Genomic DNA, 27,497 nt, shown 5'->3' with positions numbered 1-27,497 from the left:
CAGCAAATGCCACCAAAATGAACATCTTACAGACTTGGACTCCATCACACCATCAGGGAATGAATTAATTTGTTAAATTTGCACGATGAAGGTAGATCATACTACTGGTGTAACAGCAAATGTGCTCTGAGGTGACTTTGCTGTGACTCACTCTCTCCAAGCAGAAGCAGCATGGTATTAATGTTTGAAATGACACAGAGGAATATGCAGCGAGAGAGCACAAAAGGGGAATAATTTTCCTTTAAATTGAGGCGGTGCCTCATAGAAGAATTTGTGGTTTTTGATTTTTTTTAATATATCACTTAAATTGTTGTTAAATTGAATGACAGTGTGCTATTTGCATTATTGTAAATTTCTTTGGTAATATAGTGATTCATCTTGCTACACACAGTGACTCCAACACAGATACAAGAAACATCTTTTTTGGAAACAGTAATAATTATGCAGTAGGGTCCACAATTACTGACAGCATATCACTGTTTCAGAAATTGATCACTAAAACCACCCAGAAAAATTGCAAAATACGTTGGTTTTTGTTATTCTATATTACCCTTTGCTATGTCTAATTACTGTAGACTTTGGTCTAATACACTCGTCTGTTTAGGAAGAGCAACAAACAATTCTTCTCAGAAACATTGCAAGTAGCATAGCAGACATACAATGTAGTGTTGCTCTGAGCGCAGCATCATCTGCTCAGAATCATTAAGAAGCAGAATTTTTTCTTCTCGTACTTATTTTAAATAGCTATGAAACCTTCTGAAGCAGCAGAACCTTAGCTCTATCTACCTTAACCTCCCATTAAATTAATATTTCATCTCTCTGATCAAGAATAGTTCTGCTGTGCTGCAGAGCTGGAAGAACTGTCCTCAGTGGACTAACGAAGTTCTGCATTTCTTGATAAAGCAGCACTTGCATTTAAGCAAAGTGTGTTTTGTGAGCTCAGGGAAGTTTTTAAATGAAGCACCCTTTTAAACCTGGAGGGTAGGAAGGCCATACAGAGCGGTCTGGACCAGCTGGATCAATGGGCTGAGGCCAATTGTATGAGGTTCAACAAGGCCAAGTGCCAGGTCCTGCACTTGGGTCACAACAACCCCAGGCAGCACTTCAGGCTGGGGAAGAGCCGCTGGAAAACTGCCTGGTGGAAAAGGAACTGCGGGTGTTGATTGACAGCAGCTGAACATGAGCCAGCAGTGTGCCAAAAAGGCCACCAGCATCCTGGCTTGTATCAAGAATAGTGGGGCCAGCAGGACTAGAGAAGTGATTGTGCCACTGTACTCGGCACTGGTGAAGCCACACCTTGAATTCTGTGCTCAGTTTTGGGCCCCTCATCATAAGAACATTGAGGTACTAGAGAGAGTGCAGAGGAGGGGATGAGGCTGGTGAGGGGCTGGAGCACAAGTCTGATGAGGAGCAGCTGAGGGAACTGGGGCTGTTCAGCCTGGAGAACAGGAGGCTGAGAAGAGACCTTATCACTGTCTACAACTACCTGAAAGGAGGTTGGAGCATGGAGGGTGTTGGTCTCTTCTCCCAAGCAGCAAGTGATAGGAAGAAAAGGCCTCAAGTTGCACCAGGGGAGGTTTAGTTTGGATATTAGGAAAAATTGCTTCCTGGAAAGGGTTGTTGGGCATTGGAACAGGCTGCCCAGGGAAGTGGTGGAGTCACCATCCCTGGAGGGGTTTAGAAGGCGTTTAGATGAGGTTCTTAGGGACATGGTTTAGTGCTAGAATTAAGTTATGTTTGGATTTAATGATCCTGAGGGTCTACTCCATCTGAAATCATTCTATGATTCTATTATAGTTATGAATGGGGAGTATCCTGCTAATCAAAGGACCTTCTTTGTGGACTCACATATTGAGATTTGGAGCAGTGAGAGACTTGCTGAACGCAATGTCCTTCTCTGAGTGACAGAAATTTTGATGGTCCATTACTGTAGTAATAAGAAACAGTTAACAGAGTCTGAAGGTCTGCAACAGCTAAACAGAAGAATAAAACCATCTTTTTTTCTCAGAAAAATCCGACTTTTGATATTAATTTCAATCTTATTGAAATGTAAAGTTGTTTATGGTCAAGCTTAGATGCATTAATGTTTGATAATTGGAAATGGGGACTGAAGACCTGGGTAGCTGATGGCCTTATTATGTTTTTGCATTACAAAGACCCATGTGAGAACAGTGGGAATACACAATATAATTGTGGTTTTATATGCAAAGGATTAATATGGTATTTTTCAAGGAAGAAACTTGACTCACATGGGGAAAAAGATGAACAGCAGACTGTCTCTCCTTAGCCTTTGATCCAGCAGTGGTGGGTAGTAGAATGGTAACAAAACAACATGTGCTTGTTTAAGTCCCTTGTTCATTTCACAATAATGTTTTAATTACTTCATAGGTTTACTTGGGAGTCTCATTTTATATTCCTGGTTTTTTATGAAATACCTAGTATTGAGTGAGTTTGAACAATGGGCTGGTGATGGAAAGACAGGTGAAGAATTGCTGGATTTTGTTCCCAACTCTGTATTCTTCTTTGAACTTTAAATATTTTAAACACTTTTGTTTAGTTGAAGAGCTGCTCATTAAGTGGATGAATCACATTGGGTTTTCTTAATTAGCTGTCTCTGTGTCATTGCCTAGTATGGCAGAGCTTATATTTCGTTTGGCTTTTTCAGGTATGAATACAAGCAAGAGTGAGACAGTGAAAGACCACCCATTGAAACCCTCTAGAAGATCGATGCCATGCCTCGCCCAGAGCCAAACGCATCCTCAGAGCCTGAGCAAACATTCCTCGTTCCTGCAGCCAAATCGTGTGCAGCCGCAGCCCCGGCCGCAGCCTCTCAGTGCAGGAACATCTACAACCACGGTAGATGTTGTGTCAGAACGAGGTAGGAGATTTTACCACTTTCAGGAGCTTGTTCCAGCACTGGGAATGGAAGGGATGTACGGGAACATAATCTGAAGTCTTGTGGTGTCTTAGATACAATTTTCTAGCAACTTTCGTTGAATGATAGAGGCATCTGACGAGCTTTGATTTGTTTAGATATCGGTGGTTTTCCGGAGAGATGTTTTTGCACAAAGCAGCTAGAAGAACCATGGTGCGAGTTCTTGAGTTCATCTCTATAATGTTAGAAGCGAGGGTTAAACTAATTTTTATTTTATTTTTTCTGAATTACAAGATTACTTCTCACTGAAGACAAGACAAGAAAGTGCTGCTGTATGCTGGGGAGGAGCATGAAGGTTTCTAGAGTCTGTCCTAAGAGAAAGAAAAATCTTCATTCATTTTTGAATAGCAGAATCAGGGGAGAGTGGTATAGAGAGAAGGAGAGAAAAGGGAGAAAATCTCTATGAATTTTAGCTTGTGTTGGAAAAAAGAACTACTTTTACTTTAGGATTTCTGTTTTAACAGATAAAAATGCCTTAACAGAGAGACTAGTCCAGTTGGAGATCCCAGTCACTGTGTGTGTCACCTGTTGCCAACTGTGTGTGAACCTTTATACAATAGATTGACCTGGCTGGCTTAAGGACATTAAGTCCTTCTTTAATGTTGATAAGCACTAATTATTACACTAGTAAGTCATTTTAATGAGTTAAACTGAGGAGTAAAGTCTTCATTAAAGTGGTGTTGTTCTTTTTTTCCACCAATGGAAAGTACTCTTCAAAACTTCAGCCGAAAATTTTTCATTTGAGTCACTGACAGCTTTAAAAATTGCATTTTTTTACTTATAAAATACATGTGAATACTGATATGAATATTGCCTTTATTCTAGCTAAAGTGATGGAGACTTTGGAAAACAACTTGCTTAAGCTGTCTAATACAGAATACAGTGATCCATTTGTAGGTAAGTCTGAACTGAAATAATAATAAAATAATGATTCTTCAATTCTGCAATACAGCTTTTGTGGTATCAAAGTGTGGAAAGACCATACTAACCTTGAACTGCCAGTTTTTTTTGAAAGAGGAGACTAAATGAGAATGAAGAAATATATGCTGTCATAAATTTTCTGATATGTTCTCACCTTTAAGACTAACTTCTGTCTTTAATCTCTATTTACTGTATTTTTTTCATACATTCACTGTGATTTTTCCCATAACAATCTTTCATAATAAATTCACTTTGAAGCATCTATTTGAAATTTCTTTGAAATAGTTATTATTTTTCAGTTGTGATTAATCTTGTACAGCCATGTTATTTGGTATTGTCATGGCTGCAGTTATGTTGGTTTTTTTTTGCTTTAGCTATTCATATATATTTGCTTTAGATATGAATGTATAAAAAGGGTTCCCACCTGGGGGCTACACAAAGTTATGCAGAAAAATACCTATAATTGGGGCATATTTGTACCTGCATTAGTACCGTTTTGATAGTTTAAGTCAAAGTAAGTAGAAAAGGAGTTATTCTTAGAACAGTCTCATCCTTGCAACTGCAAAATGAGTCTGTATAGACATACACAAGTGGTAATTTGCAAGTTCTAAAATTAATTAATTTTGAAATTGCTTGAGCTTGTATGATCTATTTGAAGTACACACAAATATTGCTGCACCTTGCACAACTACTGTGAAAGATCATTTTGCTCACAGTCAATGTAACATCAAACTAGAAAACATATCTTCATGCTAAGGAAAGGGATCTGCTTTCAGGAAGCTATTTCTGCTCAGCTCTTACATGTTTTAGCATTGATTTTTCTTGATACCCAAAACATCTAATAGACAAGAGTCTCTTCAAGGTCTCCTAAAGAGGTAGCTACTGGAAATGTGAGTGAAATTGATACTTTCTGCATAACAAAATCAAAATGTTCCAAAATCATGACACAGACCAAAAATTTGACATGAAGGTTGCATGAGAAAATAAGGAAATCCTGTGTCGCAGCAAGGTTCCAGTTGAAGTTCCTGCCCTCTCTTAGTGTGATTGCTTTCATTGGGTAGGCAAACACAGATACTAGAAGATTTCACTCTTATTTGCTTCATTTTTTTTTTTTATATCCTGTTCTATTTTTAACTAATTGCTTACACATAAGCATGCTGATATTATTGCATATTTATGTATGGCAGCAATAATTCTTTCTCCTAGTAAGCAATGAGCTGTTTCTCATTCACATCACCTACTTTTAACCTGAGAAGATTCATGGAGGGTTCAGTGATTGAGGAAAAGGTAGATTGAGTCTCATCAGCTTAAAACTGTATTCAACTTTGCTTTGCATGTTTCTCCTCTTCTGACTACAACTATGCTCTTTGAAGAGACAGAAATATTCAAATGGTAGCCCTTTGCTAACTTGATTCATTAATTTGCCTCTGTTAATTGAGTCAATCCCAAATTAGATCACTGAAATTAGTGAAGTTACTCTATATTTACAGAATTGTAATTGGTGAGGATATTCAGCTACAAGCATGAAAGGAAGCAGTATTAATACGTAAGTCCCAGAAGTCAAGAGTAAGAATTGCCTTACATGAAATTCAGCATTTTCCGTTAGGTTCATGAAGAGAAATAAGTGAAAAGTGCATTTAAAAAATGTCCTTTTTGCAAACTTTCAAAATACAGTTTGCTTGCACTTGAGGATTGTACTTATGTGGTTAAGAATTTGTCTCTGATACTAATATTTTCTACTTTTATCCTGAACCTGGAGGAAAAAAAGTAAAAGAAAATACTCCTGCTTGAACTTTCATCACCAAATAAGTGAAAAAGATGTAGTGCTGCCGTGTGCTTTAGTCAGTACCCTGGCACTTTGATGGAGTTTGCAAAATAGGCTGATTAATGGGTATCATCTTCTTAGTGAACCTTTTCAAACTGCTCTCCTGAGAACATGAAAGAATGCTGAATTAAGTGAATGTGGTGAATTTTTAATTAGACAGCATCATGGAACTGTACATAAAATAGACCAAATGGTTTTCTCCGCCTCCAGAATTGTGCCTGTAGGCAAACTGACTTTTTGTGAGAAGGGGATTAACAGGCATAAGAGACTCCAGTGGAAATGTTCTCATTTATTTCCATTGCCTATAGCTGGGGCCATAAATCTATGAGACTTGTTTAGTTAGTGATGCTGTTGGATTTATTAATATAAAGAAAGAGGATACCATGTCACACCTTAGGTAAAGTGTGGTTGTAGAATTTGGTGTTCAGTCCAAAGCAAAATCATTTTATTGCTTCTACTTCACTGAGAAAGTGTTTGCACTATAGAAGAGTATAAAGTTTGGGTTTAAGTGACCCTTGTCACTTATTGTGACTTCAGTCAAACAGACAAAGACAAAAGTAAGATCAGAGCTCCCAGCTCACTGAAGAATGTCAACCCCTCCAGCTACACTGCAGCTTCTTTTAAGATTTTTTACTCATCAGATGAGTGAAAGATTCCTGGGATTTGGCTATGCAGAAAATGCCTTTTTATCTAAGAACTTCTCCCAGAGACTAGTGTGCCTGCTAAGCAATATAATGTTAGTGAAAAACTAATTACAGTGAAGTTATTCTTGACAACATGACTTCAAGTGTGCCAGAGCCCTGGAACAGACTGCCCAGAGAGGTTGTGGAGTCTCCTCTGGAGACATTCAGACCCGCCTGGACACATTCCTGTGTGATCTGCTCTGGTGAACCTGCTTTAGCAGATGGGCTGGACTGGATGATCTCCAAAGGTCCCTTCCAACCCCAACCATTCTGTGATTCGATAACAAGACACATCAATTCTTTTCAACTCAGCTGCAAGCAGCTAGTCAAATCCTATAACCAAACACATGGGGGAACTTTCCAAATGAGTTTTTTGATGAGAACATTCAAATTTGGCAAGTCTTCTTCAGAAATGTTTACATACGGTTAGAAAAGGGTACGATGTCTTGCCTTGGAGGCACCCACCACAGAGCAACCAGTACCCCGTTGTGGAAGCTGTGACAGAAGGCTGAGGTTCCAGGTACTGAATTCTACAGGAAAGACCAACTTCATAACATTGTTAATAGATTGTTTTGAAGTAATACTTGGAGTTTTGCCTGACACAGGCATGAAGTTTTTGTTCTAGTATGAAATGGGAAGACTTCAGAGCAACTTTTATAGAGGCATTAGAAGTATTTATTGCCTAAGCACATAACCTTTGGTGCCAGACACTGGAGAAATCCTTATGTGAGATGCCAGAGACAGTCAGGGTAAGCCTCAGTGTGTGGTATTTTAGGTAAAAAGAACAGTATAGCTGTGACGCAGGACTTTGCTGGAGTAATCTCTTGTGTTCATATAATATTCACAAATACCTAAAAGACAGATTTAGCAAAACAAGAAAAATCTATTTCATACTTTCTTAGAATTGAGTGTCAGGATCTTATAAGAGGTAAATACAAGGAAAAGAAAAAAAAAGAAAAAAGAAAATACTTGTGTTGTATTTATAGATAGATGTAAATTTGTGTTACACAAGAACCTGGACATTGAAGTCTGAACTTGCTGCTGTAAAAATATAATTCTGCTGTCATCCATTTTTTAATTAATTTGAAAGTCACACAAATGACACTCAGACATTCGACATTCATCCTCTGAAAGGGAACTAATCATTATCCTTCTCAAAGTCTCCTGTCTGTGGATACTTGCTTTAAACTGTGGTGTGTATTTATATTCCATTGTTTTTACTGTGCTTTGTTTTTCTTCTGAAATACATACTCAGTAATTACTTTGATTGTGCCAGCTGGATTTAAATGACATATCTTTAACTTCAATTACTCAATTTCTGGCTTTACTGCAGCTGCCAGTAATAACTTGTGGCTTTAGTTGGAGCTGGAAAAAATAAGTGGGGAGTAGTTAGTTCCTAACAGCTACGTAGTAGCTACACACAGAAACTCACATTAATAAAAACTTTCTTTTCCTCTAGAACTTTGTTCTGATTTTTAAAAAGTTCTAGAAAAATAACAGAATTACAGGCACACTAAGGTTAATTAATGAGTTAGTTAATCCAGGAGCTGCTGCACTGGTGTGGGGTATGTCTGTGTGCACATGCACATATAAAGCAGCAGTAATTGGTAGTTTTCTAAAATGACACTTTTTTTTTCTTAAAGGCCACCATATGCATAATGGGAATGAACCTTATCTTTGAATGATCACAAATTTGGCTGGCCATCTGTTTTAAAATAAATCTGAATAAGACTTGTTTTTCGTTTGTTGAGTCCCTTCTAGTATTGAAGTTACTATCACTAGAGTTACCAGCTTTGACTTCCTTTTTTGTGCTCACTTTCAAACATTGTGATCCAGACTGACAAAAGGGTTTTCTTCTTAAGCTATAGCTTAATGCCTTTAAAAATCCAGTTTATCACATGCATAGCTCAGGCATCAAGATTTTCACAAGTTAGGCCATATTGGAAGTCCAGTTAGGCTAGGAGAAATACTTGTGAATCTAATAGGCTCCTTGTTAGCTTAAAACCCCAGTTTTCTCATTCTAACACAAATAAGCATATAAATTGCTTTCTGCAGGTCCTACCATTAGAAATGGTAAAGAATCATCAGAGGGTCTGCCCTCCGCTGTTAGGGTGAAATATTTCATTACAAATAAGCTGTAAAAAATGAGTCATGGATAATACAATCAATAGTAATTGGCATTCAGGATTTAGATCTAATGAGTATCTAATTAGGTTATTTGGCAAATAAAACCAATGCTCATTAGCAAATAAAACAGTGCTAATTAATTTATTATTTTTGCAGTTCTGCGTGTAGTGGTGGTTTTGGGTTTTTCTGAATTAGGTTAATTATGAGGCATTTACACATACTAAGTCATCTTCCTTAGTATGACTTGAAGTCTTTCCCAGATAAGATCTTGATCATGAATGATGTAATTCACAGATTTGCTATAATGGTTACCTTGTGTTCTGAATGTATCCTGAATGCAACTACTACAAAGCTTATATATAAGAAACTCCCTAATTTATGTGCTATGCTGAAGTGTAGTAAATTGAGAAATGATGAACTGAACCAAAATTTACAATCCAACATGGTATCATAATAACTGCAAGATAGAAAAGTTTTTTTGATGCTTGATTACAGAAGCACTTGTAAGTGAATTTTGACTAAGTGATATTATGATAAACTGAAATGAACAGGATAACCCGAGCAATACATGCATGTGAAGGTAAAAAAAGGGACTGAAAGATCAGGGAGGATATGACTCAAGAAAACTGGGTTCAGTTTCTGCTTCACCGAAAATGTGATGTTTCCATTGTGACTTTTCAAATAATTTTTTGAGAAGCTTGTGGTCCTTAGGCAATGCCTGCAAAGGTGAGGGCTGTGTTGTGAGGTGGTTGAAAAACCGCATTAGGACAGTTTTTCCTGTGTGAGGGAATTGTCCAGCCGCTACTAGAGCTGGTTCATGCCTGGAGAGCTGGCAGCGTGGATGAAGAAGCTGTGTGATCCCTTACGAACATAGTGCTCCCTGAAACATAATAAGGATTAGTCTTTGGAAAGCTTAATATTGAGGTTCAAAATACCAAAGTGCTTTAGGCATTTAATGTGCCTGTACCAATTCTATACATCGTCTTAACTGCTCCAAACAGCAATAATACCAGCCTGACTCCCTGTTTAAAAATGAGAAATATTCTGTCTAATGGTTAACACTGATAGCTCAGGAAAAGTCGCACGTTAAGAAAAGCCTGCGCTTGTCTATTATGGTAGTTTTTGAGATATAAATACACATGCACAGGTAGCCGAAAAGCCTACTGTGTATAATATAGTATCCCAGGTACACAGCAGAATAAAATATAAAGGCCTAAATCCATCACAATGCCACTTATCCAGGTGTCTAGTGATATCCTTCTCCAGGTTATTTGTTGTTTCAAGGACTAAAATTAGGACAAAACAGGATTAATTTCTTGACCAATAATCTCATTCTTACTAAAGCTTCACAAGGTCCATCCCTAAATGTGTAAAGGCTTGAAAGATTGATTCAACAGTCGTCCTATCAAAGTCTGTGAAACAGAAACTATCTAGGAATAATTTTTGTATTAATTCTCCTTCTACAACTATGCCACATTTCAACTGAAAAACATTTGCTATCCTACGCTAAAGTTATCTAAAACATATTAGCGGATTGCGTGTTACAGAGAAATTGGGACAAGTGCTTTTTATCGTCTGTCATAAAATTAAAATGCACTCTTGGCCCTTCAGAAAAGTATGATAGAAAGAAAGGTAGCCAAGCAGCTAAGGTGCAAAAATGAAGATGCAAAGTGTGGACCTAGAAATCAATTTCTAAACTTAATGATTCTGCTTTGTTTGATAAAACACTCCCAGAAATTAGTCTATCCAACACTTTATCCTGTAAATGCCTTTGGGCAAATCTTACTGTCATGCATCAAGCACAACAAAACTAAATGTCAGGAAGCGTAAATAGGCTTTTGTGATGTATGAAGACTGAAGTTACTCATCATGGCTCTGTATTACAAGATAGCAAAACAAAGCAGCTACTGGGATGAAGAGATCTGTTATCCACTTGATTAATGCTTGATTTTTTTTAAATCACTTTATACTTGAGTGTGCATCTGAGCTGATAGTACATATTACTTATATGTTCAGGTATGCTAACAATTCTAGATATATATCTAATTAAATTTAAGTATCTGCCTAATTAAAGAGAAGTCCTTGACTTATTGAATTGAATAATGAAATTCCCATTGACTTCATTTAAATATAATTTGATCTCTTCCTCTAGAATTAAAAGTTGCCACCCTTTCCTCTGTTTTAATATCCTCATCTTTATTTAAAATTCAGCCTTTTTTTTCTATCTTATTTTTGCAGGGTTAGGCAAAACTATACTGTTTAATATAGAAAACTTATTTTCCTGACTTGAAGTCATAATAACATATTAATTTGCCTTTCTGTAACTGGTCACTTGGGGCTTGCAAATTGTATGCATAACTTTAATGATTTTTTAAATAAAACTTTTTATGTGACAACAATTCAAAAAGCCCTCAACTACCACACAAGTTTTAATTAACGTAATTGAATAAGTGAAATGCATCAGCAAGATATTGTTATTGGCTCTACTAATTGCTTAAAAATACATTATAGTTACTTTGTAGAGTTGTTTACTCAGTTCTTTTAAATATAAGATTTTGTAGGATTAATATTTAAATCTTTCCCTTCCTTTTGGATAGTTACTCTGAAAACTCATATAAAGAGGTCATGTAAAGGGTCATGCACATGCTTTTTGAATTAGCCATTGCTATTTTACCTGAACAACTCTGGGAACAAACCTGATCCTACCAAAACCAAACAAAAAGATGGAGATTTAAGAATGAAGGCAGATGTCCTTGTCACTTTGAGGCCAAGGACATGAAAACACACCAGCCACATCCTCACATTCCCACTTCTCCTGCTGCAGGAGAAATTATTGGTTTTTACACCAATTGTGCTTTTTTTCCCTTTTAAATTCTTTTTTTCTTCCCTCTTTATATCTCTTAAGATCATGTGCAGTTTCGAAGTTTTTCAGATAAATCTAAATCTGCTGTTTACTTTAACATTAATGTAGGAGAGCTGCTTTTCACCAGGAATCTTTATGGTATGTGGATTTGTTTTCTTTTGTTTTATTTAATCCTGCAGTATAGGAGAAATGAAAAGAAGTTCCATAAACAATTATTACACTCTTTGCCAGCTTTGCCATATTTTTACAATGACTAAAGGATTTTTAGACACTTCTGGAAATTACAATTCACTCTAGTGCCTTACTGAATTAATACCTTCAGTCTAGATTAACTGAAAGCTAAATACATCACGTCTGCTCAGCTCACACATTTTAACATATAAACCTTGATCATGGGCCATTGTAGAGTAGTATTCTAGTGGTTAGACCTGCACAGCCGAGAATCAGATCAACATTTTTTTGGTTCTTAAAAGAGGAAAAACTTAAAAAGAAAAAAGTTTAATAAAGTTGCAAGCACTTGGAAGTTCACTTGGGTATACAAATGGGACACTCAGGTCTTTTAGATGTGCTCAGCAAAGCCCAGGTGGGGTGGAAGTTATTAACAGTGGAGAAGAGAACATACACTTAGGGAGGCGGGCAGTGGTCTGAGCTCTATTAAGGATGCATCTTTCTGTTAACTGATGTCAAAGCATGAGCTTCTGGAGCAATATGAACTGGATTTGGGGCTTTTTTCCTCCTATGGCTTCTTGCCTTCATGCTCCCTCTCCCAAAGTCAAGCAGGCTGGTTGTGGTGGTTGGCATTAGAGCCCATGCAAGAACTGCAGGCACAAGGAGATCTGGCATTTGTTCTTGACAAGAACAACCAAAGGAGTTGTTGTAGGCCAGGGAAAGCATGATGGGAAATAAAAAATGAAGTAAACAGAAGCTTTCCCACAGTACAGAGGGAAAGAGCCCGAGGCAGCCAAGCTTTTCTTGTGATGTTTTGTGGAGCTGCAGCCAAATAAAGACTATACGTTTTAACAATGGATACTTATAATGCAAGTCAAATAGAAAGAGTGTTAGTCCATCCCATTGCTTTTGGGATATGTTACATTAAGAACATCCTTGGGCAGTACAACTCCAGCCACAACATTCAGGGATGCTATCTTGGTTTGGCTTGTGGCAATCCTAAATGGCAGTTAAAATGCAAAACCAAATAATAGAGATGACGGAGGAAGGGATGGCAGAAGATAGTATTCCTTTATAGACAAACATTATATAAAATATTATATAAAAATGTCATGGAACTTTAAAAAGCATCATTATTGAAGAAAGGCTTAATGGCTTTATTTGCTGTGTTTGTATTGTATTGTAGAATGCATTGGTGACACTAGGAACAAGCTCAAGTTAATTTGGGTCTTATAAGTTTATCCTTAGGGAAATGTCATTTTGACTTGGTGGGTGCGAAAATTACAGAAGACAGACTTTCTCTTTTAGTAAAAGTGGTGGATGCCTTATTACAGAAAAAGCACCTGGTCCCTCATAGAAGAGTACAAAAATAACGTCAGTGTTACTAGTGGCAAAGTTTCGTTTCTGTAATCTGCTCTCAAGATCTTTTTCTAAAACCAATGTATTTAATTCTCTATTCTTCAAAAAATTTAAAACTAAACAAAAGAAATTTACAAAAAGTTCAACATGTGAAACAAAAAGAGCCTCCCCAGACACACACATTGCAGTTGTTCTTTCTAACCTGTTCTGGTATAAAAACATGGTTCAATCCATTGAACTTTTCATCTGAGTATAATTATTTATATTCAAGATTTTGTTTTAATGTATGCTGTAGAAGAGGTGAATGGAACAACTAGTCTACACAAAGTATCTACAAAGCATAATTTAGGTGTTCTGTTGACATTAATGTCTAAGCCTATATGAATATTAAGAAAAATGCACACTTTTGAATATACTTTTAAAATACGGATTATATGCTCTGTCTCTTAGTCTGACTTTTTTTCAGACAGATGTAACAAATGCTTTTTCAAGTGCAATATTTAAATGTTATGTTTTAATCTTCATTCCTTCCCTTTTTACTGTACTGATACCATTTCTTTGTGGGGCAGTGCTTTAGGTGCACAGAAGTTGTCAACTGCTGAAAGGTGTAAGTGCAAGTATAGTTGAATTTTATATAAGAAATTTACCTTTTTAATTGGAAATTTCTTTATGGTGTTTTTTGTTAGCAAAACCTTTTGATTACATTTCAGACAAGATAGCAGGTATCTCTAAATGGAAGGTATTTTTTTAACAGAAGATACATGCTACAATTTAAAAGTTATGTCCCTGCAAACATAAAAGTGTTTAGCAGGTAAAATTGTGTTGAGCACTAAGGGAAAACTCATTTTCTAACTTTAAATTGTCCAATTAAAATACTATGTACTTTTGCAAAGGGTTTTTTTGAGTATTAGGTGTACTCATGTCTAATCCTCTAAAACTTCCCTCATAAAAATAGACTTTTTAATATAAGTAGAGTCTTTCTTTCAGCTTGAATGGCCTATCTAGATACAAAAGTTTTGGTTTCATAGGCCTGTCTCTTCTTTTGATTTTACTGGCTTCTATTATAAGACTTTAGTAAAGACTTTACCAAAAAGTTAAGAGCTCATCACATCTGGACATGAGTCAAATCTACAAAGTTGCTTAAGTATCCTGGTTCCCACATTGTATGCCTACTACTTGAAACCTTCTTCACAGTTTTATTACTACATTCACTACATTATACAGAGTAACCTGTAAAAGGTTAAAACAATTAAAAAAAATATCTCTGTGTTTGGTGCTCTGACAATTAGAAAGGGCTATTTAATACATTAAGAAATCCTTTCATAGATTTACTGACGTAATATCAGCATCAGAGATTATCGAGGGCTCATTTTGTGTAATCATTATGTAAGCAACTAAATTGCAGAAAAAAACAGCTCTTGGTAAATGTTTCAGTTTAATACTCCATTTCAGAAACGTCTAGGCTACATGACATAATTGTGGTATTTTTTTTTTTCTCTATAGTGCTCACCGTGGAGAATTTAACCAAACAACTTAATGAAAAATACTTTGTTGTTTCAGATGAGCTTTTATGAATATGAAATTCAGGAAATTCAAGATTGTGGTTCCCACAGCAACCATGACTTGTTTCTTGGCTTCTATTTAGGGTTTAGAATTACTGGGCTAAATGCTGTTTCCCAGTTCCCCTGACTTTTCCCATGTTGATGGGAAAGCTGAGATGAGAACTTGGCTCAGGATTTGTGGGTAACTTTTTTATCTTAATATGTTTCTATTTCCAATTTGTCCAAGATAATAATTGTGTGGGAATAATTATTCCATCTTCTTCATCTTTAAACATTTCTTTCAAGACTAACAATTTTCCAGGCTTCATAAAAAGTTACATGGTCCAATGTTGAACAGGCATTACCCCTCATTTTACTCCTGCTGGGTAAATATTCCAAGTATTATCATTGTATTTGGTGGAGAATATGTAAGGAAATTAGATGTCTTGAAAAAAGTCTCCCTTCTGATAGAGGATGTAGAGTGACTCGGAGACTTAAGTTCTTCTAACTTGCCCATGGTGATGGTACAGGAGGAAATTTAATCCACTGGAGTGAGTGTGGATCTTAGGAAGTGTCAAGGAAGGTCCTCAGTCACCTGTCGCTGTCTTGGGATACTTATGTTGAGCAATTAAAAAAAATCCAGTGAAAACAAAAACGCTTTCTTCATGTTGATAACTATCTTCTATCACCATCAGGTACACCTCTTAAAATGTGTTCTGAAGTGCTCACTGCAACACCTTAATATGCAAATTTTCAAACACTATTTCAAAGATGAGCAGCATGTGTGTAGGGGGATTGGGCATTTTGATCACTTGTTTAAATTTAAAACATGAGAGGTTACTCTGCTCTCCAGGATGCACCTGCCTATTCAATGACATTTTGAGTCTTGACAATTGTGAGACAAACACAAAAGCATTTGAATATTTGATGTATATTGCTTTGTGAGGGTTTTGTTGGCTTGGTTTTTAATTATTGTGAAGAATGTTGTGGCCTTTTTTGATTTGAATGGTAATAGAAAAAAGTTTCTATAGGCTTTCTAATAAAAATAGAAATCACTTCTATTTTAAGACAAGCATGACAACATTTCAAGTAAAAAACTTCTGAAGGAAATGATAGAGGGTAAGTTATTGAAAAGTGGATACTTAAAAGGAATGTTCAACTGTGGTTGTAACAATAGTGTCGGTTTCTCCCCACTACAACCTAAAATGAGTCCATTGTTTTCTTCTCTTTTTCCTTCAGACATAGGAAAGGACAAAGACACATACACAGATGATTCAGAACATGGAAATTATGATGCTCGTACAGATCAGTCATTGCTTATTCAAAACAAGCTTATCAGACAGAAAACAGAAACTCGGACTAAATCATCTTTAAAGGTAATGGACACAAAACTTAATTAAATTGTATCACTTTTCAGAATGTACTTAATTATTTTTAAAGTACATTTTTTAATGGATTAGATAAGGTGCAACTTAATAAATAGGTGGCTCATGGTAAGAAATTTAGGTGTCTCCCATATTGCAGTTTGACCTACAGAATCAAGGAATAGAATTCTCTGTGCCAAAAAATGACCAAAATTATATAGAATCAAGGATTCTAGTGATTCGTATCCACTCATCTAAGAAGCAGTAACCTTCTTTCAAAAAATGTGTATTGTACAGGATTTAGGACATAGGATTCCCAGTATGGAGTGGAATTCGTGTCAGCTGGGAGGCCTCAGGAAATCAGGAGAGTTTAGAAGAGCTAATTTCATGTAGCAAATAATCAGTTGAGAGTGATTTAAAGTGTACGATTCTCCTTCTAAACAAAATCCAAATGTTAGCCATACACATTGAATGAAAAATAAAATTCACTTATGTGTAGGAGAGTGTAGGAGTATTTTCAGGAACCTCAACCAGAGCACTGGAAAAGCCATCTCACCAGATAAAACTGATATGTTGTCTTGCTTAGTAATTACTTAATAACAGTATTCATCGTAATACATTTTCTACAGCAGTTCATCCACTAAAATACCAAAGAATTATGTCTGAATTTTATTTCAAAATATGTTGGGTTTTTTTTTGTTCTCACTCTGGATTGGGAGACCCCTAGTTCTCCTTTTATTAGCATAATCACTTCTTAATTTGTGACAAATGACCTAACCTCAAGAAATTCTGAGTTATGTTCTTCTTCAGGAACTAGAAGTAGTGTATTCTGCAGAATACAATTCTCTGAATTTTGGTATGTAAAAACATGAATAATTCCATGCTACAAATCTAGAAATGCTTAAATTGCTTGAAGGTTCTATAATAATAACTTTGTGATTTTAGCATTGAATGCATGTTTCACAGAAATCACCTAACTATTGTAAAGCTTGTTCTCCTAGTTACACAGATCATCACCACTAGAGGATTCTGGAACACTGGTAGCAGGTTGATGTGATCTCTGAGACTTCATTTAATGGGATGCTTTAAAAAAAAAAACTCCTGTAATGATAGCTATCTAATAACTTTTAGATTTACAGGCAATTATATTTACAGATGGGAAATCTCTGACATGAAAATTAAACTTTGGTAATGACAGAGAAGTGTTATAATTTCATCTAAATGGTTGCAATGAGAACTCGTGTTCATGGATTTTTTGGTCTGTTTCTGCAAGACATGCTGAATTAAGAAAGAAATAATAATGGATGTTCTTGTTTGGTTTTATTCATTAGCTAGAGAAAGGCTTTCACATTAAATGTGACCTAAAAGGCAGAAAAAATAATGCAGAATATACAGAATTTAGACTATGTTGTAGGGAACTACATATTTTTGATAACAGGTAAGGCTGCTACCAAAAGAATCTAGTACCAGATAATGTCTAACTAGTAACAGGTGTTTCGTTGTGCTAAAGCAACTTATTTTTTGCATTTTCATGTAAAATATGAAATGATCGCTAGCTGTGTTTTCCCCAAACCTTGCATTCAGGACTGATATAAAGTTTATAGGCAGCCAGTAAGCTCGCCTTCTTCCAAAGTTTAAAGAGGAGCCTTGTATTTGTATTAAGTTTAAAAAAAATATGCACTTTTATGTCTCAATCTTTGCATGTCCTGACCTACTGAACAAAGTGCTTCAGAGTTTAAAAACAGTCTTCTGAAGCCACATCTGGCTTTCAGCCTTGACAGCTCCTTTTATCACAGCAATTACTTTGGAAACTTCCTTCTGCCTTTACTTTTTTGGCAAATGAGGCAACCAAGCAGGATTCTCCTCCTGTTTACTGCTTGCATGCCTCCGCAGGAGAAAGGCAGAGGGGATTTAGATTAGTCTTATGTTAGAAAAGAAGGTTACCACTATTTTCCCTTTGGATTAATGTACAAGTCTTTGTGGCAGTTTGTGGAAGATGTCTAAGGGAAATTTCTTCCCCAAATGGGTATAAAACTAGCAAAAGGAGGCTTCTAATTCTTTTTGAGACTGTTGAAAGCACAGGAGGCTACTCTACAGCTTTACAGCTGGTAAGTACTGTCATGTATCTGGAAAATATCTGATCTGTTGTGATCAAAAAATCTCAGTCTGACCATAGAATGAAAACATGTAAACATCACATTGGCAAAGTGCACAAGGATAAAAGCTTATTCTTCTTCTCTGCTTGTTGATGATTCTGATTTAGGCATGTTTTGGAAGGGTTGTTTTATAATATACCTGAGAGACTCAGAGAAAAATTGCTAAAAAAGTTATTTGCACTTAATGCTTGATACTGTTATCTGTCTCGATCAGCTACTTGCATACTTCAGCAATAACAAACTTGTCTGCCGATATGATGGAAGCCGACACTTTTTTTCAGGAATTGTTTAGTATTTCAGATCACCTGATGCGCTTCCCATAAACCTGATTTATTTTGCTGCAGTTTTAAAGCCTTAGAAAAATCAGATAGTTTTGATACAGCATCTGGATGCCAATACTCATCTTGATAGTCATCTACGTTTCTTGTTTCCTTGATTTAAGATTAATAACTCCTAATCTCCTTTAGTGTAGGTTGGTATCATTTCAGAATCTGCAGATTTGAAATTGGAAAACTGTTGAGTCACTCAGACCCATTAAAAGCTGTCTTCATTATCCATCTCTGCCATCTTTTCATCACCCACTGCTGTTGAGATTATGTAGAAAGCACAATTTTGTGTATGTGATTCTGCCAAGTGATCACATGCAGGGGAATGATGCCAACAAGTGGCTGCTGAACAAAGTATGGAATGAGTAGTATCTGCTGTTGCAAGGGAAATGTAGGAAATGAGAAGGTACCCGACTGGAAAATTGATATTTTAAGTGTTGTAGTTTCACTGAGAAAGGAAAGCAGGCTAAACAGACTTTATCACTTGGATGGAAGGCAACATTTGTCCACAGAAGCAGCGAAGTCAGTAGCAGTGAATTATTTTCTGTACCAATTACTATCATGTGTATAGTGGCCAGATAGGAATGTTTGAGAAATTACGCTTCCCGTTCCTTTCATTCACTACATTACTGTTACTATCTTTGATCTGATGAATTTTTAATCAGATGAATCTTTAATCTAAGATAGTGTATTTTTCTATCTGGCAAGCTAAAGAAAGGGTTTTTAGCACAAATGTCTTGTATTATCACTATGGGTCCAGGAACTATAAAGAATTGCTGCCTATACAGTAGCCTCGTTTACTGCTTTTTTCTGGTATCCACTGATATCCAGTATAATACTGCTTGTCCAGACTAGTTTTGTGTTGGACAGGATCTGAAATGGTTTCACCAGAAGTGGTACATAACTTCTAAGGAATTTTAATTAACATCTTAAATAAGCAATTGGCCCAAATATATGGAGAATTGTATCTAATGAGCTGGACATACTGCTGAAAATTCATTATAATTTGAGCAAAACTCAGTATGTTCAGTGTAGATTATTAAAGGATAAATCTACCTGTGGAAACCTAAAATACATTGTCAAGGCATTTTATTGGATTCTTTGTGATTTTTGACACTTCTGTTCCTTTCTCCCCTGCAAAACAAATATTGAGTTTAGAGAATTTAATGGTGATTTTGAAAAATGAAATTAATTAAACGTAACATCTGCAGAATAAATCTGTTCTTCAATCTTAACATTTTCCACACTTTTGCAGAAATTATTTTCTGTTTTCATTTTTTCCTATTAAGTCCATGGCTTTCAGAGTTGCACAGATTTGTGCTGTGTGTTCTAATCCTTTCAATTTATCACTAGTTTCACTCACATTATTTCACTCATAATCCTGCTCCTGTGTTCAGTGGAAGTCAAGCACGCGTGCTGAAAGAGCAGGTTTGGCAATAGAAATGTTTTAGTGTATAAATAAGAACAAGATGCTGTCAACTGACAACAGTGTGCTGGAAAGGAGAATAGCAAGGGGATCCTGATAGATAAGGAGTAGATCACAAATGCAGTCTAATAATGCAAAAGTAAATAGCATTTAAAAGGAATGATAACAGATAAAATCAGTTTTCCAGAATAGAATGACATGTGAAAGTGCAACAAAAGTTAACTTCATGTTTATGCTTCTAGTGCATGGCTCTCATCTGCTGTGTGGTTTTGTTTAAAAAGAAAACCAACTGATACTATTTCAGGAAATGCAGGGAAAGTCGTAAGTAATTTTATCATAAAGATGAAAGTTTCAAAATATAAACATGTAAGGAATAATTTTCAGTGGTCGTGTCAGTATGCTTCTTGTTAAGGCCTCCCTATTAGACTTAAAGAACGAATAGGAATGGTTAAGTATTTAAAATGGGAAGCCTTCTGTCTCCAAACTTCCTCCATTGCTGCTTCCACATACAGTAACACTAAACAGACTTATTTCAATATTTTGCATAAGATCACTTAAACCTACTCCTTTCCTGAAGCAAAATGTATTTTTCATATTACATACAAATGTATTTTTCATGCTTACTCTGTAAGTCTGAATAGAGTGAAAAGGGAAGGAAAAGGTTCTCTGTGAAGAAAGTAAAATAATTACTAATTCTTCAGTTTACTCCTAAAAACCTAAACTGCAGTTTTATTAGGAAGGTTAAATATTTCTGGAAGACTTTCTGTTCAGAAAAAAGCTCGGTTCTTCACAGTACAGCATAGTAATCATGGAAATACATTAACATAAGCAATTACGGCAGCCTGTCATGTGAAGTAGGCTGTGTTGTCTTTGATGCCCAAGATAATTTGGATATCTTTACATATGCAAATATGCCCCAGATTTTCTTTCCTAGGTTATTATGCTCATGGTTATTTGCAGGTTTGATTTTTTTTTTAAACATCCTGAAACAAAGCAAGCATTAATTAGGAATCTCACTTTTCTTCATGGAACTGCCCATTGCAGTTAGCATCAGAAATTTATTTGTTTCCAGAAAACATTTAAGGGTAAGAGTTGAGTCATAAGCTCTGACTGGGGACACTACCCACTGACACAGTGGCATCCATCAGTGTGAATGTCACTGAAGATGTTAACGCCAAGTTCATGATAACAGTGTGAGGGAGAATTAGTAATCAAAACAAATGAGGTGTTTTCTCGTTACTCAACAGCATCTTACGAAGTTCTAAGAGCAATAATAAATTATACTGGAAGAAACATTTATTTTATGAGAAATAACCATTTTACTCAGAACAGGAAAGCTCTTGATGTGGATTTTTCAATTTTAGGTAGTTATGATGCCCAAGAATTTCACACATCAGACTTTACCTCTGTCAAAACTCCTGCCCTAGTTCTTCAAATTGTTTCCATGGCTACTTCTGTCTTGTATGTGATTTAATAGCCCTGAATTGATCTGTTATTATCTCTAAAACATCTCTTAAAAGCCAAAAGATGAAGAGACACAGAAAACTGCTTTTCCTTGCTCCATCTCTGATAACCAGTGTGTTTTGCATTTTAAGCTTCATTCTTCTTCTCTTACTCCTCCATTTCAAGCTGATTTTTCTTGCAAGTGTGCAAAGTGATTTTATATATTGTGGGATGTTCTATACACTTCTGTTTGGGCCATAAGGCTCCATGCCAATAAACTTTGTGGTGGTGTTTATAGAAGTTTGATGTGGCAGCAGTAGATCAGTGAACATGTTGTTGTTTCCATGAGGAAACAAATACATTTCAAAGTTTGTTTCCTTGTCTTTCATTCTTCCATAAATGTTTTCTGGTTTTACAACTTTTCCCTACTTGTTTGTCTCTAAAATTGCTACTGGTGACATGGTGTGACTATGGAGAAGTGATTCCGGGACTCAGTGCTTCCGTTTCCAGTAGTAGCATCACTTCACACGGGTGAATTCTCCCCTTCTCTTATAGTTTCCATGGGGAAAAAAAAAACTAAGGCATTTGAGTAAATTTCTCTTTAATATGTTGTTTCATTATTGCTAAGATTTAATCACAATTATTTTTCTCTAGCACATTTAGCTGTCAGAATTCACAAGCTGTCTTTGAGAGGAAAATAATTTTGTTCTAAACATCAATACCTTGAAATAAAAAGATTTTGGGGAAGAGAAATTTAGTAAATTTGGAGTCCAAATTGTCAAAGAAGAATCTTGAGGCCCAGCTGTGCACATCTGTCTTTTGGATCCCAGCTACTAGTCTGTTGTTATATTTCCTTTATATAATTTTACAAATCTAAATCCAAATTACACCACCCACATGGAGGAAAGTTGAACTTCATCCTGTATACGCTAGAGGCAAAATAAGTATATCATTCTGTGGGGGCTTGATTCTTGTGTACTGTATCAGTCAGCACTTACGTAAGTGAATGCTCCTGTTGTTGATTATGGCTGAGAATTGTTGTTCTCAATATGTTCATATAAATATAAAACTTAAGGGAATTGTAAATGAGAGGGAGTATCTACAGCTCCACCAGGTGCCCTCTTTGCACTTTAATACCTCACAGTCACACCTATGTCTGAGAACAGTTTGGTCTGTAAATCACACATCCACAAGCAAATAAATAATCATTTAAAAATTATAAAAATGAAAATTCCTATGGAGATTTTGTCAGCCTTTAAACACTTGCTGTTGTGTTACCCTTGTTGAGTCTTGTCGATGGTTGAGTGAAGGTGAAATGAATGGTTACAACAGAATGTTGTATCTACATTTTGTTCTAGTTAACTTCTGAATTTACCTAGGTAGTACGTATTATTCATTAACTTCAAATTGTCACTGGAATAAAGTGGGGAAAAAAATATATACCAGTATATTATGTTACAATGTATTTTTCAGTAATTTTCAGTAAGTTGCAAAGTTTGCCTGTTATTTTGCTATTAATAAAATACAGCAAACCTTAAGTCTACCATACCATTTACTCTTACGTGAACCTAAAATTTGCCTACTGTTTAGGGAATGGTTCCAACTTGCTCTTCTAGAATATTTATTTCTACGTTGATGATAACTTTCTGATGCAAAGGGTGGAGAAGCTGAGTAGAAGAGGTGCACTGCTGGACCTCATCCTCACTAACAAGGAGGGTCTCCTTGAAGTGGTAATGGTTGAGGGCCGCCTTGGTTGCAGCGACCATGAGATGGTGGAGTTCAGGATCTCATGTGGCAGGAGCAGGATAGCAAGCAGAATTGCAACCCTGGATTTCAGCAAGGCAAACTTTGGCTTTTTCAGGCAATTGCTAGGGGAAATCCCATGGGAGGCTGGAGAGTCGGGCGGGGAAAAATGTAATGAAATATAACAAGGGCAAGTGTAGAGTCTTGCATCTGGGTAGGAACAACCCCAGGTTCCAGGATAAGTTGGGGAAATGACCTATTAGAGAGCAGCGTAGGGGAAAGGGACCTGGGGGTCCTGGTGGACAGCAGGATGACCATGAGCCAGCACTGCGCCCTTGTGGCCAGGAAAGCCAGTGCTACCTGGGGTGTATTAGAAGGGGGCTGGTTAGTAGGTCGCGAGAGGTTCTCCTTCCCCTCTACTCCACACTGGTGAGACCACATCTGGAATATTGTGTCCAGTTCTGGGCCCCTCAGTTCCAGAAGGACAGGGAACTGCTGGAGAGAGTCCAGCGCAAGGCAACAAAGATGATGAAGGCAGTGGAGCATCTCCCTTATGAGGAAAGGTTGAGGGAGCTGGGGCTCTTTAGCTTGGAGAAGAGGAGACTGAGGGGTGACCTCATTCATGTTTACAGATATATGAAGGGTGAGTGTCACAGGGATGGAGTCAGGCTCTTCTCGGTGACAACGAACAGTAGGACAAGGGGTAATGGGTTCAAACTGGAACACTAAAGGTTCCACTTAAATTTGAGAAGAAACTTCTTCTCAGTGAGGGTGACAGACACTGGAACAGGCTGCCCAGGGAGGTTGTGGAGTCTCCTTCTCTGGAGACATTCAAACCTGCCTGGACACGTTCCTGTGTAGCCTCATCTGGGTGTTCCTGCTCCAGGATTGGACTGGATGATCTTTTGAGGTGACTTCCAATCCCTGACATTCTGGGATTCTGTATGTGGTGAGAAACTGGCAAATGTTTAACCCACAGAGCAGAACAGTAGACCGAAATCAGTAGAGTTGAAATAGTTATAATTTCTGCAAATTGTTCTATTTAAATTAATTGGGGAGAAAATGCGTAAAACAGCTGTTCCCACTTTGTAAAGAGGGCACTGCTTATTAATTAGAATCTGAGAAATAGTTTCTTGAAAAATCCCTCCATGTTGACTAAATTCAGGAAAATTCTTATACCAGATCCGAATATAAATGTTAACTCTTTTTATTATAACATTAGTAAGCAATTGCATTATGCTTTTGTTTCACTTTTATTTCTTGAGCAAAAGCTTCTTTTTCTATGTTACATTGACCAAATAGTTTTGTGTTATGTAAACTTCAGTGGAATGATAATGTCAGTATTTTGAATTTTACACTGTTTCTGTCTTCAAAGCAGTGTGTCATGTTATTGGTTATAACAATCACAAGCTATGAAACAACCTAAAATGATGGCAAATAATAAAGAAAACCAAGGAACTGCAAAAGATCTGTAGTGGCAAATCCTTAGGAAATATTTTACTCTGATGCAAACCAGTGTATTACGATTCTGCATTACGAACACATTTACTGTTGAGTGTGAAAGCGCTTCACAACCTGAGTACACAAATAAATAAGGTTTAAAGTTCTTGTATTTAAAGAGTTGGTAGGAATAAGGTGAAATTAAAATGTTGAGTTTGCTAGCTGAACTGTACAGCTATACTCTAAAAGGAATTTGTCAAATACAAATGTAAATGTAAATACATTTGCATATGTGTAAATGTAGGAAAGCTGAGCAGGTGGATACCGGTTTAGAAAATCTGGAAAACTAATAGGGTAGAGAGGATGAAGAGGATTAGGCAGAAAAACAAACATTGATCAGTCCTTTTCATGCACATTTTTCAGGTGAAACAGAAAATGTTAAAATAATAAAGGAGAAAAAGGGCTTTGCAGAAAACATTTCATCTGATGCTTTTCTCCTTCACTGTGTTGAGAGACAGGTGGAAGAATGAATCAGAGATTTATTGGTCCAAAAGAGAAGATAAATAATAAATGTGCTTTTGCCTGGCTGCCCATTGTACTAACAAACTGGTGCACTGTTCTAGGTGTAGATAGTGGCCAATATAGCTTGACTCATATGTTCAATTGAAATTACTGCTCCATGTTCTGCTTTGACATTATAGAGCTCCTTCAGATCAACTGAAAAAACACCTAAGTCACCAGATAAATTATTTTATTGGCACAGGTATTCCTGCTAATATAGGTACACATTGTTTGAGAATTACACTGAAGTGAAATCACCAAAGTGCAAGTAGCATTAAAGCGAATCAGTCCTGAAATCGATAGAGTATATGTTGGGTTCACTGCACAATTGTGGTAAGTGGCTTTAGCATCGTGCATCTCAGCCTGCGTCTGTGCTCCTCTAAACCTGGTCCGAGATGAGCAGATGGAAAATTTCTCTCTACTGTCATCTCAGCTCATTATTTATTGAACAATGCCCCCAAATAATTGTGTTTGGTGCAGATGAATCTGAGGGCATATTTGCATACTGTTGTTATCTGAGAAAGAAAATGTGTTTCTCCAAGACTGAAAAAGATGTTTTAGAAATGAGGAAAGAAAGGCTAAAAATAATCTAAAGAAAGGTAGAAATATGTTACAAAAAATAGATTTAATTTGCATAATGTCTGTACAGAGATTGCATGACCAGAAATTGTATTAGAGAAGTTCCAGGTCTCCATTTAGGGGAGAATTTTGGCCAGGCTTTTTTATGTGATTTTTGCCTGGTTCGTGGACCACAAAAGCCAACTCTCATCTGTTTTTATCAAATTCTTGTGCTGGAATTCTTCATTGTTGAAGAATAAGTTCATTGCTTGCGTCTTGAACACCAACAATTTTAGGTATTCAAAAACAAGATTATTCAAACTTGCACTTTTGAATCATTCATCTATTACCTCACCTTCAAACCTTTGTGTCTTTTATCTAAATCATTCCATCTACAACATTTAAAAAAAGCATAAAAGTTCATGTTTTTACTACTGTTCCCATTCAGAATTCTTAGAAAGGGTGACAGACCCTATTGTGTATTCAGCACACTAATAATCTCGGTTAACAATCTTGACTACCTTACTTTGTTCTTCAGATACGATTTATCTGAATATCTTGAGAGAAATAGAAATATAAGACTTTATAAAAATGGTCCCATATGTATAATGTATCATACTTCAAACCTAACATAGTTGTTCTGGACAGTTTGTGTTAAAGCAAGTGCTGCAGAAGATGATGATAGTTTCTCAGTTTACCTTTTCAGATTCCAAAGTCTTCGTAGTCTGACACCAGTTGATACAGTCACAGTCTATTCTGAATCATACAAAACACAGAATGCAAAAATAGCTTTCAGCGGCAGCATGTGGAGCAGGGTTTTCCATATTGAGGTCAGAGAATCCCTTGTGTTTGCATGGTGGGAAGGAACTACACAAGATTTAAACATCGCTAACATGGCATTGAAAAAGCGTTTCCGCTAGAATATCCAGGAAAACATTTCAATCAATAGCACTTCTTTCTTTAATCTTTTAGATTTATTTCTGTTTTGGAAAAAATATGTTTGTTCTGTAAATTTTGCCCAGGTGCAAAGCTGGGAAACTTGGTTTAATTTACTTGCCTGTAGTTTTTTTTTAATTCCCGTTGGAAAGTAAGGATTAACAAAAGTTCATATTGATATATACCACACAATAATTCTAAGGTTTTTGCACAGCTGAAACAAATAGCTAGAATATGGGCTTTGCGGCGCTATTTTGTTTTGTTCTAATTTGAAATTGCAATTAACTGATGCACGTGAACTGCCTGTTCTGACTTCTTTAAAGGTTTATCTTGCAGTTATGTGGACATTTCCTTGTTTTAGAAAGCGCTGTGTTACAATCAGCTTGCGATGGGGTTCTTCATCTTCATGGATGCCATATTTAACGTATTTTTTAAATTTTATCTTCTCCAGACTGATGGCATGGCATCATCAGGACTCTTCTTCAAAGACGGCAAAAAACGCATTGACTACATCTTGGTCTACAAAAAATCAAGTCCACAGGTAGAAAAAAGAAGCACATTTGAGAAGAATTTGAGAGCAGAAGGGTTGATGTTAGAACGGGAGGTGAGTCTTGTGCTTATGTAGCATAAAATAACTTTTAGAATACTGTTGTACTTTACTGCATTTATTAAAGAATCCTGACAAATTTACAAGCCTTTCCAGTCAGGTCATTTCCTCCATTTGTTTAATTCTATTCAATTAATAGTAACAGTTTTTTGATAGTGTGTGTTTAACATGTTTTGGGGGTGCATGCTTGTACGTATACACACACATGTACCCTTAGCATATACCTGCAGTATAGAGGGAAAACTCCCAGCTCCTTATGCCAGCACAACAGAAGCTTCAGTAACGCATGTTGTTGCTCTAATGTAAAACCTCTATGTCTTCTAGCAGCATGCATGATACTGAATTCTCTCTTATTTTCCAGGGGTTAAGACTGTCAGTGTCAAGTTAATCCATAACTCTAGTAACAGCAGTATTAATGTAAAAATGAAGTAACACAAAGCCAGGAAAACAGCCTTGGATTTTTGCTGTTTCATTAATTACTTAAAAAACAGGCATATATTTAGTCTACCCTGAAG

General features: G+C 36.4%; 1 protein-coding gene across 4 annotated transcripts in view; it reads left to right on the top strand.

Moving 5' to 3' along the window:
- The window catches only part of ANO3 (anoctamin 3), a 183,149-nt gene that overhangs the window by 96,515 nt on the left and 59,137 nt on the right, over nt 1–27,497 (top strand). For 3 of the 4 annotated variants that reach the window (XM_005499334.3, XM_065065474.1, XM_065065473.1), the window contains exons 2-5: nt 2,666–2,878; nt 3,761–3,832; nt 15,662–15,798; nt 26,827–26,979. In XM_005499334.3, the coding sequence (XP_005499391.3) occupies nt 2,666–2,878; nt 3,761–3,832; nt 15,662–15,798; nt 26,827–26,979 (575 nt within the window). Of the gene's footprint in view, nt 1–2,665; nt 2,879–3,760; nt 3,833–15,661; nt 15,799–17,662; nt 17,895–26,826; nt 26,980–27,497 lie in introns of those variants that run through there. The other variant, XM_065065475.1, reaches the window with a different exon arrangement.

This window comes from Columba livia, chromosome 5 (assembly GCF_036013475.1).
Source record: "Columba livia isolate bColLiv1 breed racing homer chromosome 5, bColLiv1.pat.W.v2, whole genome shotgun sequence".
In the NCBI taxonomy this organism is placed as follows: domain Eukaryota; kingdom Metazoa; phylum Chordata; class Aves; order Columbiformes; family Columbidae; genus Columba; species Columba livia.
This window is presented reverse-complemented; position numbering and strand designations above follow the sequence as displayed.